Source organism: Epinephelus fuscoguttatus, linkage group LG10 (assembly GCF_011397635.1).
Source record: "Epinephelus fuscoguttatus linkage group LG10, E.fuscoguttatus.final_Chr_v1".
Taxonomy (NCBI): domain Eukaryota; kingdom Metazoa; phylum Chordata; class Actinopteri; order Perciformes; family Serranidae; genus Epinephelus; species Epinephelus fuscoguttatus.
The window spans coordinates 14,637,201-14,648,102 of record NC_064761.1 but is presented as its reverse complement, the minus strand read 5'-3'; the positions used below and the strand labels follow the sequence as shown (position 1 = coordinate 14,648,102).

The 10,902-nt window shown below is 44.0% G+C and overlaps 1 protein-coding gene across 2 annotated transcripts in view; it reads left to right on the top strand.

Moving 5' to 3' along the window:
- Positions 1-1,927: 1,927 nt before the first annotated feature.
- Positions 1,928-10,902, top strand: part of syde2 (synapse defective 1, Rho GTPase, homolog 2 (C. elegans)) — a 58,450-nt gene continuing 49,475 nt past the window's right edge. The window contains exon 1 of one of the 2 annotated variants that reach the window (XM_049587912.1): positions 1,928-4,194. In XM_049587912.1, the coding sequence (XP_049443869.1) occupies positions 2,136-4,194 (2,059 nt within the window). In that variant the 5' untranslated portion in view covers positions 1,928-2,135. The remainder of the gene's footprint in view (positions 4,195-10,902) is intronic. The other variant, XM_049587913.1, reaches the window with a different exon arrangement.

Here is a 10,902-nt window from a genome sequence, read left to right as displayed (position 1 = left end):
TGTATTAAAAGATCTAAATTCTTCTTGCACCACTGATGTGATTATGGCTGCAACTAAAGATTATTTTCATTACTTGTTAATCCGCTGATTGTTTTTTGATTAAATCATTAATGGATTGAGGTTTTGATTATTAAAAACACAGTGAAAAATTCCCATTATGATTTTCCACAATCTGAGATGACGTCTTTAAATGTCTTGTTTAACACTTGGAAAATTGAAGATATACAGTTTACATTGATGTGTTTGGCATTTTTACATGACATGGTTAATCAATTAATCACAACAGCTGCTGATTAACTTTGTGTCTATTAACTAAACAATAAATTGAGCTGTTTCAGCTCTATATGTTATAATTAAAGGTGTAGTGTGTAGGATTTAGTGGCATCTAGTGCTGAGGTTGCAGATTGCAACCAACTGAAACTTTTCTGGTAATGACTGACACGAAACTCAAAAACCCAAATCGCCGTATTTAGAGCCAGTGATTGGTTTGTCTGTTCCAGGTTACTGTAGAAACAACATGGCAGTCTCTGTGGCAGAGGACCCACTTCATCTGTAGATATAAACGACTCATTCTAAGGTAACAACATGAAACACAATGATTATTAGAACGATTTCAACTGAAAACGGTAAACTTTAGTTGCGTTTTGGCTGATCGTTTACGTCTGCATTTTGGGAGTGCAATTTTTTGGAAATGGCACTGTCTCCGTTGTGATGTAAACTTGCAGTATGCAGTTCCTCTGAAAGCGGAGGCTTTTTGCAAATGCGGATTACAGTTCCAGCCACTAGGCATATGCGAGAAAGTCGACCATCACAACAACAATGGCGGACTCCCGAGTTCTGTTCGTGCTACTCACCCTATTAATTTATCAACGCTTCCCCATCCTAATGTAGATTTACTGTAGCAATTCCACCTCGTTGTTCGTCCAGACAAATGTTTGTGCGGTTGCCATTTTGATTGTTTACAAAAGCGTATCAATTATTAGCCATTAATAAAATCAAATGACTGTTCGGTTGCCATGTTGTGGATGGTGCTTCTCCTCCTGCAGCAGGACACTTGCATTAACATTTTAGTTTTTTAATTAATCAGAAAGACCCCTGAAACATTTTATTCATGCCTATTAGTTTATCTAACAGGGACAGTGCACATTAACAAACACTGCTGTAAATGAGTTAGCCAAAAGGCTGTTTTTCGAATCATTTAACCTCCAACCTTCTGGAGAGGAGCTACAGATTTAGATTTAACATAACTTTCTACAGACCTGAAGGAATGTTGTAAACACTCCAGTAATTTCATTATTAATGATTTAAAAATGGGTAACTGATGATTTATTTAAAATTTCATGTCGTTTCAATTTATTGATCGCATATTGATATAACTGCAGATTTGGGAAACTTGTGACACTTTAATGATAATTGTATCAAGATTTGTAACTGCAGTATTAGCAAAAGGGATTTTCCACAACCTGGCAACCAAAAACTTCTTCCTACACAAGGCTTATAACTGATCTATAAAGTAGAGCTGAATCAATTAGGCTACTTTCTGTTACATCTACAGAAAATGAATCTGCAACCATTTTTATTACCCTACTGTTGCCTGGCCTGTTATAAAGTAGCCTAATTTTCAATCCCAAATGCCAGTGCTGCTTTGTTTATGAGGATTTGTTGCTTTGTGAATATCACAAGCATGAGAAAGGTTAATTTAGTTGGTCTTTCAGTGTCAGGTAATTTTCTGCGAATAATTTTTGTGCATGGTCTCTGAACTCTGAGCTAGGCAAATATCTGAGCTGCAAACATGAGGAGGTGAGGTGAGGCGCTAGAGAGGAAGAGAGGGAGGAGGGCAAAGTGTGTGTGTGTGTGTGTGTGTGTGTGTGTGTGTGTGTGTGTGTGTAGGGCAGAGAGAGAGAGAGAGAGAGAGGGAGAGAGAGAGAGGGAGGGAGAGAGGTGGTGCAGTTGAGCACAGTGATCCAGGAGTGAGTGAGGCGACAGAGCGGAGGTGACAGCGGAGAATGGAGAGGAGCTCGTCCGCCCGGCGAGCTTTGACCGCGGCGAGCGAGGAGAACCCACTCAGCCCTTTCCTTCTGGAGCCAGCGTGCTGAAAGAAACTGGAAGGAATTAACTGGGGGCAAAGGAAAGGAATGGCTGATCCTCTGCGGAGGACTTTACTAGCGAAACTCCGGGGGAAGAAATCCAAGAAAGGAGCGACGGTCGGCGGTGGATACGGCTCTGCTGCTGCTGCGGCGAATGGGGGCCGAGAAGGTAAAGAAAAAGTTTTGCAAACGCAGCGAGACTCCGACGAGGCTCGCCCGGTAGTCTTGATCACAGAGCTGGATTGCACGAGAGAGAGAATGAGCACGTACGAGAATTGTGTTGACGGGGCGATGGTGCAAACAGGGGGGGTTGTGATAGTCCGGGAGAGTCGCGCAGCAGAGTTGTCCGGCGCACGTCCCCAGGAGCAGAGCAGCGGGGGCAGGGTTCGGGTTAATGAGGAGCTCCTGGGGGTCTCACTTCAAAGAGACGTGCAGTTTGTGGGACATGAATTTAGGGAGGGAGATGGGAGCCACCGGGGGGCCAGATCCGCTGGCAAAATCACGTTAGCTGCGGGAGTCCCGCTTGGAGGACCGCATGTCCAGAGAAAACACTTCGTCTCGGTGCCGCGGCAGTGCAGCGTCGGGGACTCAATCGGGTTTGGGGACAATTCAAATCACGTTCTGTACCGAGCACGGGTAGAGCCGCATACCGGGGTCGGTAAACCACCAGAGGGCTGCGTCACCACTGCTGATAGTGATGGGACAGAGCCCGGAGACGGAGGACACTCCCGGCACATGGCAGGGACTGTAGTTAATGAACACAATGCCAACTGGAGTTTTGACAACAACCAAAGTTTGGAGACAAACTCGCCAGTGTGCGCGGCTCAATCACATCCCAACTGTGCGTCAACAAACACGGAAGAAAACATTGTGATCAGAGATGTTGAGAGTTATGAGCCCGAGTATGCAGGGGACATTAGAGGGACTGCAGGCGGTCTGCAGAGCCCGACCTTTTTCCCCACAGCGTTAGAAATATGCGACATTAACATGGCATCCCTGTGCGCCACAGAGGGGCCACTCAGATACACTTTAGATAGTGAAGATGAGGATTATTATGATAACGAAATTCTGCCTTTTTATGAAACCATCAGGGCAAAAAGTGATGGTGATAGAGCAGAGGTTGCAGAGCTGCCACAGCCCGGTCAGGATAAAGGACAGCTTGATGATAGTAAGAGTGCGCAGGAAACAGACAGGCTTAGGAACCAGCTGAAAGAAGCTTATTACCTTCTTATCAATGCTATGAATGATATCAACCTGGATGTCCAGCAGATTAGCGGTGGTTTAACAGGGCAGCAGGCCACCTCCTCTTGTAGTAGCCACTCCAGGGATAGCCTGTGCTCAAGGTTGTCTGTCAAAAACATGGACAGTGACTCCTGGTCCTCAGGAGGCGACCACAGCCCTCAGCAGGTGTCTGACACTGACTCACTGCTGCTTTGCCTCAGTGGGAACCTTGAGTCATGCCTCAGAGGCAGGCTGAATAGTAAGAGTATGTTAAACCTGTCCTTAACCAACATAAGACCTAGATTACTGCGCTCAGCTAGTGATGGTGCGATCAGGTATCAAGGTGGACCCACACTCTGTGTTCAGGCCTCTGGAATGCAGAGTCCACACATCTGTGGTGAGAAGGGGGCCACGGAGACAAAAGTGGGTGAGCTATCAGAACCTCAGGTGCTTTACAACGCTGTCAGCAGTGATGAGCTGCTACAAGATGCTGCAGGCGACGAAGACCGAGGCGGGCAGCTCAACGAGAGCAGCGGCTCGGTCAACAGCCTCACAGGTTCTTCAGACAGCAATGCTGATGCATCAACAAATCAGGGTCACAACAACAAGCAGGAGCCGACTGATGCCCGAGCACAAGGGGCCAACTCTGTCAACAAGGGGCATGGTGTTACTGTCAACAAGATGCAAGAGTGGATGCACAAGGGGCGTCTGTTGTCTTCTGAGATGAAGCAGCGAATTGAGGGCTCAGCTTTGCCCCGCGGTGGAGGCCAAAGCCAGGACCGGCCCTGTCCTCAGGGTAACCTCGGCGTGTGTAAACCAGGGGTCCAGACATCCAGCCGTGGGGTTAAATCTGTCAAGGTCAAGTCACCACGGCAGCAGCAGCCAGGTAGGAAGGCTACACGGAGTGGCCTCAACTCCCGTGGATCTTCTAAATCAAAGAGCTCTCACCCTCCTTCCTCCCGTCTGATTATTGTCATCCTCCTCCACTCATAGTAAACTCCGTCTGGTGGCGGTTCACCCTGCACTCCTCCTCTTCTGGATGCAAAGCAAAGGGTCGAGACACCTCAGACCTCTTTGCTTTCCTTTTGAGATTTTCTAACCGGTGGCGGGTTCTGTCCTTCACACTAATTTAGGTGCATTTTAACACTAAATTAATAGCACATCAGGTTTGTAGGTCGGATCACTCACAGTGTAGTTCAGTAACAACTAACTCCTTCTCTCCTCTGCTAGTTGCAGTGGTGTTTCCTGTGGTGCTGGTGGTGGGTTGGTTTGTTGTGTGAATGACTTTTGATTATGTGCAAAATGCCAAATGATTTTCTGATTGTGTGTTGCTGTTGTGTTTATGTTGCGGTGCTCAAACAGAAAAACATCTGTAACATGAAACCACTGACAGGTGACACGCTGTTGTACCAATTATTTTGTTGAAGTGTTCAAAATGCCCCTTACATGTTATAGTCAGGGATTAAGGGGGGTTTAGGACTAAACTTTACCCAGCTGGCAAAACAGTCTCACCACAAGGTCTGTTTAGTAGCTGTTCTGAAGCTTTCAATAACAGCCCATCTTTCTCAGCAGATGGAGTTTGCCCAGTACTTCTTGTCCATGTTGTCAATAGAGCTGTGACTGAAAGTTTACTTTTGACAAAACAGTCTCACCACAAGCTCTATTTACCCACTTATTATTATTAGGGATGCAAAATATTGGATTTTTGCCAATATCCAATATGCCAGTATTTTGCAACTCAATTTGCCTGATTGCCTATATTGAAATACACTCATATATTTTCCATCCAGTGGCAGAGAACCTAAAGTGCTTCCTCTTACCGTGATGGCCCACTGGCATAAAACATAACACTGTTCACACCTTCACTGTTCAAAATAAGAAAACTACTTCAACTCTGGTTACATACAAAACATGCCATATTTCTTTTAATGAAACATTTTCAAACAAAATTCATCCTACTTTAACAGGCTCGGATGATGCTCCCTCTGAGACTAGTCCAGGCAATAGTCACAACCAGGACCATTTGACCTGTTTCAGCTAATTAAAGTCATACAATTAAGGGAGCAGTGTGCCGGATTTAGGGGAATATATTTGCAGAAGTCGAATATAATATTCATAACTATGTTTTTTAGTGTGTTATCACCTGAAACTAAGAATTGTTGTGCTTTTGTTCGTGTTGAATGGGTCATTTATATCTACATTGGAGCGGGTCCTCCTCTGTGGAGTCCGCCATGTTGCACTGCCATGTTTCTACTGTAGCCCGGAGCAGACAAATCAAACACTGGCTCTAGAGAGAGTCTGTCATATTTTTATGTTGCCTGAAGGCCAATGTAGGAGGCGGTTAGCAGAGGGGTATTCAGTTGGTTGCAATCTTCAATTTCACCCCTAGATGCCGCCAAATCATACACAGTGCTCCTTTAAAGCGCCATCTTATCCACTTGTTATATCGTCAGAAATGTTCATTCAGGGCTGATGCCAATATTTCATGGCCTTTTTCTCTTGATGCTGATGACATGCCAGTATTATTTGTTCCCTACTTGTTATACACACTTTTAATTGCATTCTCATGAATGGCTGTGCATGACCTTGCAGTGACGTAACCTACAGTATGTTCCACTGGGAACACATTTTGCATATAAATTAAACTACTCTGCAGGGTTTTACAAAATGAATGGCACCTATTGTAGATGCTGACCTGAACTGACTGCAAGCAAGGCAGTGAGGCAGTTTAATCATAGGATTCGGAAACAGTCTGTACGGAAAACTTGGTATTAATGTTGCACATGATGTGGAAATAGGTCTGCTTTGTATGGATCAAAAAGATGTCGCCATCATTTAATTCTACCACTCGTAGTTTTGTATTTGGGTGTGCATGTGTGTGTTTGTGAGTGCCCGTGTGTGTTGTTCTGACAGTGTTTACCAGAGTAAATAGATGACCTGCCATGTGCGCAGGCTGCTGTTGACTGTCTGTGTACTGTGCTGCTAGAAATAGAGTGTGATCTCTGAGGCTGCCAAGCGGAAGGCCTCTGTGTTTGACTTCCAGACGCTGTTGGCTCAGCAGAGCTTCAACTTTTATAACTCAAGCTCTTTCCTCTGCCGTGTTTTAGTTCAAATAAAGATGGGACTCTTCTCGATATTAGTTTCCAAGGTCTCTTTCCCCCCTCGGTTCTCATTTTTTCCCCATTTTGCTCAGCTTTCCCTTCTCTGTCCCCACTGAACTTTTCCACAGCTGTGGCCAGAGGAATCTAAAGCAGGAGAGAAGCCACTGCAGTTATTCTCTGTGGTAGTGGTTGTGTGTGTGTGTGTGTGTGTGTGTGTGTGTGTGTGTGTGTGTGTGTGTGTTTGAGAGTGAGGAAGGGGGTGGGGGGGCTGTCATGTTGCCTTCCTCCCCAGTCATTTGCTCTGGACAGCTCCCTGGTAACTTGCATTTTAAAGAGACTCTGGATTGAATGTTTAGGATGCCATTCCCGTTGTTTAACTTGTTTGCGTTGTGTCACTTAATTCCTTGCCATGAATGAACAAAATGAAGGGCGATTAAGCGTTTATCAAGGTCAGCCCTGGGCTTATCTTGCCCCTGTGGGCCTCTCAGCGCCTCACAAAGAGCCATTTAAAAAAAAAAAGAAAAAGAAACGCCAAAGCTCTCAAAAGCTCCAGTGAATTGCTTGTCTTGGCTTGAAAATCTATGTTGAGTTTACGGCTCTATCTTGAATTTATGCAAGTATTTTCATGATACTGACTTTCTAAAAATAGTCCCATTCCTCCCCCTGAGTGTTACTAGGAAATTAAACTTCACGATGAAGTCATAGGACAAGAATACTGGCTTAATTAGACTGCAGCTGATTTCTGATCCGACTTGTCCTTTAATTACTGTGTAAAAAAATCATGTTGATTGTCACCCACAGCTTAGCATGTCACCCTTTGTATGTATATGTGTGGGTGAGGGATACTGTGCACATGAGCATGCAAATGCACATCTTCAGTGTGTACATGTCAGTAGTTGCAGTTGGAGGATTTATAGTTTTGTTGTGTTGTGCTGTGGGAGAGGATTGGCTTTGCCGGCAGGCAGGCAGTATCCAGGCATCATGTTTTGGCCAGGCCTAAACTCAGGAGTGGTGTGTCAGTCAAAGCTGAGCCATAGACACCACAAACAGAGGAGTACAAGACACACTCCTGGGAGGCAGGTATTCTAGTCTTTTATTTCCTCCTTTTTTTCAAACTAAGAGGAAAATCATACCCTGTTTGCATGACTAGAAATCAGTGGTGTAGTGGCAGTTGATGAAGTGGATTTACTACTATTTAATTGGATAAGGCATCAGAGAGGAAGTGGGTTTACTCTCCTACATATTCCAATGACTTTTTGGATGATAGGTGGGTACACAGTAAACAGCCATTAAAAGAGGTGAGTTTACCTGCATATAACCTCTACTACACCACTGCTAGAAATACTTACCACTTGGAACAGAGCAGCATTGGGCTAAAAAAGTAAAAAGGCCTTTTTTATCGCCCCAAAAACATCTTTTAGAAGAATAATTTACCATAAAGACGATAAGTTGAGTTCCAGAAATGAGTAAGATAAGAAGATCAATGCCTCTCTCAGACCTGTCTGTATAATATGAAGCTACAGCTAGCAGCTGGCTAGCTTTACTTAGCAACAAAGACTAGACAAATGTGGCAAAGAACTAGCTTAGCTTCATCCAAAATTCAAAATTATGTCTAAAGTAATACTTTTTATCTTGTTTATTTGGCTTGTAGTGCCAGACTGGCACTACAAGCTGGGGCGGCAGTAGCTCAGTCCATAGGGACTTGGGTTGGGAACCGAAGGGTCGCCTGTTCAAGTCCCTGTCCGGACCAAAATATGGAGCGTGAACTGGTGGCTGGAGAGGTGCGAGTTCACCTCCTGGGCACTGCCGAGGTGCCCCCGAGCAAGGCACCGAACCCCCCAACCGCTCGGGACGCCTGACCAAGGGCAGCCCCCTCACTCTGACATCTTTCCACTTTGTGCATGTGTGTGTCTTTCGGACCTGTGTGTAATTGACAAGCAAGAGTGAAAACATTGAATTTCCCCTCAGGGGGATTAATAAAGTAAATAAACTTAAACTATTTCTTGGCATGGCGCAATGACTTCTCAGACTCGTGCCAGCTGTTTACCCCTGTTTTCAGTCTTTACGCTCAGCTAAGCTAACCATTCATATTTACCTTTCAGACATAAGAGAGGTCTCGATCTTCTCATCTAAATCACAGCAAGCAAACAGGCATGTGTCCCAAAATGTTCAACAGATTTTTAAAAGATAACACCTCAGATATGAAGCAAAGACCGGCTGTGGATTAGGCACATGGTGCAGCATTGCTCAACATTTTGATCACATTAATTCCTGCTTGCTCAGTAGATTCAAAGTAGCGAAAGAATGAGACGAGAGGGCAGGTGTAACATAATCCTCCTCGACTGCTGTCAAGTCATGTCAGAACGATGCGGCGTTTGGTTTTCTGCGTGGTGCCAGAGAACTTGTTACTGAGCTGCAGAGTTGAGGTTTTTTTTTTTTTTCTTCACATAAATGTGTCTTGTCTGGTGCGTGTGTACTTGGACAGATTTATGGAGGATAGGAGCTCTAAAGACAGATCAGGTGATGGAGGAGAAACATGAGGCATCAGGGTTCATACAGGTTGGTTTATGAGATGAATGAGTCACATGATGGTGTCTGCAGAGTGTGGGGCGAACACTAGCAACTTGTTCAGAAATTTTAATGACTGATTATCAGTAAAAGTATCTTGGATTGTTTTTAGGTGGCAGCATTTCATCAGGAGCTACTGTAAACAAAGTTTTGTTGAAGGGCCTTTCAATGACTTGCCTTACTTTTCCCAGTGTTTAATTGGGTCACACTGTGAGTCCATGTGTCTTTCTTGGATTGTATAGTCCCTCCCTTGAAGCATTTTTATCAGTATTTTGAACAGGCACAATGACAAGACAGAAGAGTCAAAGAAAGAGCTGCAACATTGAAAAGAATTTGGGTTTCAAGCCAACGTGTTGAGAAGGAAGTGACATTAGCGTTAGCAGGCTGCACTGCCAGGACGCCTCAACTGGATGCAAGTGTTGACATGTGATGCAACCCTGGACGATCCCAGCCCTGCGTTGGTGTAAAAAGAAAAACCTACACTGAGAATCCTCATTATCATATGAATGAGTGTCAACAGGAATGTATGGCACACAGCAAAAGATTCCTTCTGAAAGGAGGGGGAGCCCGAAACTCTGTATACACAACAAAGTGTTGTCTGTATGGAGGAGAAAACTAGCTGGTGTGTGTTTTGCACTTATCAAAAGAGGAGCCTCTATGAAGCAGAAGGAATTCAGGAAATAAAAGAGAAGCGTATGGGAAAGTGGATCAAGTGTTTTGTCTTAAAGGAGAGAAAGATTCAGAAGATTAAGACATGAATATAATTGGGTTTACTGTCAGGCTCACGTGGCACAGGTTCATACCAGCACAACCAGGAAATAGGCTTTTTTCTTTATGTATCTGCATTCCTTTCAGCACCTCAGACAAACCCATATCGCTCCTCCCCATCCACCTCTCCTTCTCTTTCTCTCTTTATGTTCTCACACAGACCTGCACCCTTGTATTATGTGCTCTGGCCATCTGTTACCTTCAGGTCAGGGGTGGAAGTGCCCTGAACACAGCATCTTCATGCCATCGGGGCGCAGGGAGCCAGGCTGTGTTTGCTCCGTTATGGAAATTTCTCTTCTCTATTACTTTGCATTGTGTTTATAGGAGGTTAGTAGGTAACTGTGATGGCCAGTCGGTCTTAGACCAAATTAAAACAGAGGGGGAAAGGAGCTGTTTTCTTACTTTTATTGATTTTCATCCTCAGTTAATCTGCAGGTTACCTTCTAATTTAATTGATTAGTTGTTTGATCTTAAAGGCGTCAGAATATTATGAATAGTGCAACTTCCTATAGCCCAAGATGAGGTCTTCAAATGGCTTCTTGAGCCCAAACCCCTCAAATTTTACATCCTCTACACTAAGACATTTTTGCTTTAATCTTTAATGTAGTAAACATGTAGTTTTAGCTCAAAAAACACCACATCCATAAGTGTCGTTATAGGTTATTTTAGTCAAGGGTATAAAACAAACTCAAATATATATTTTAAATGTTCCACTTTTGCTTTAGCATATTGTATTCTTTGTGTCTTGGCTTTTAAGTGTCAAAAAAACGTCTTTTCAATTGAATATTTCAGTTGACATCTTTTGACACGGCTTATCTTGAAAAACAGTTCCCCTGGTAAGCTACATATTGTATTTTAAAGATTATTTTTAAGAAAAGCAGACTCAGATTCCATTATCTGTTTTTCATCAGGCTGAATGTTCTGCTTTCTGCCACAATCACAAGCCACTTTTTGTATCAAAAGCAGTTAAGAGAGAAATGCTGACATGCTGATGTGTGAAGCTGATAGGAGCTTGAGAGTGTTGCAGTGCTTTCATATTTAACACTAGTGAAAATGGCTAAAAAACTACACCCAATAAGTCAAACAAGTGTCCTGCCATTGCTCTGGGGAATGTGTTACTCCCGTAAAGGAGTGCGACAGTGGAAGGAGACGGCTGT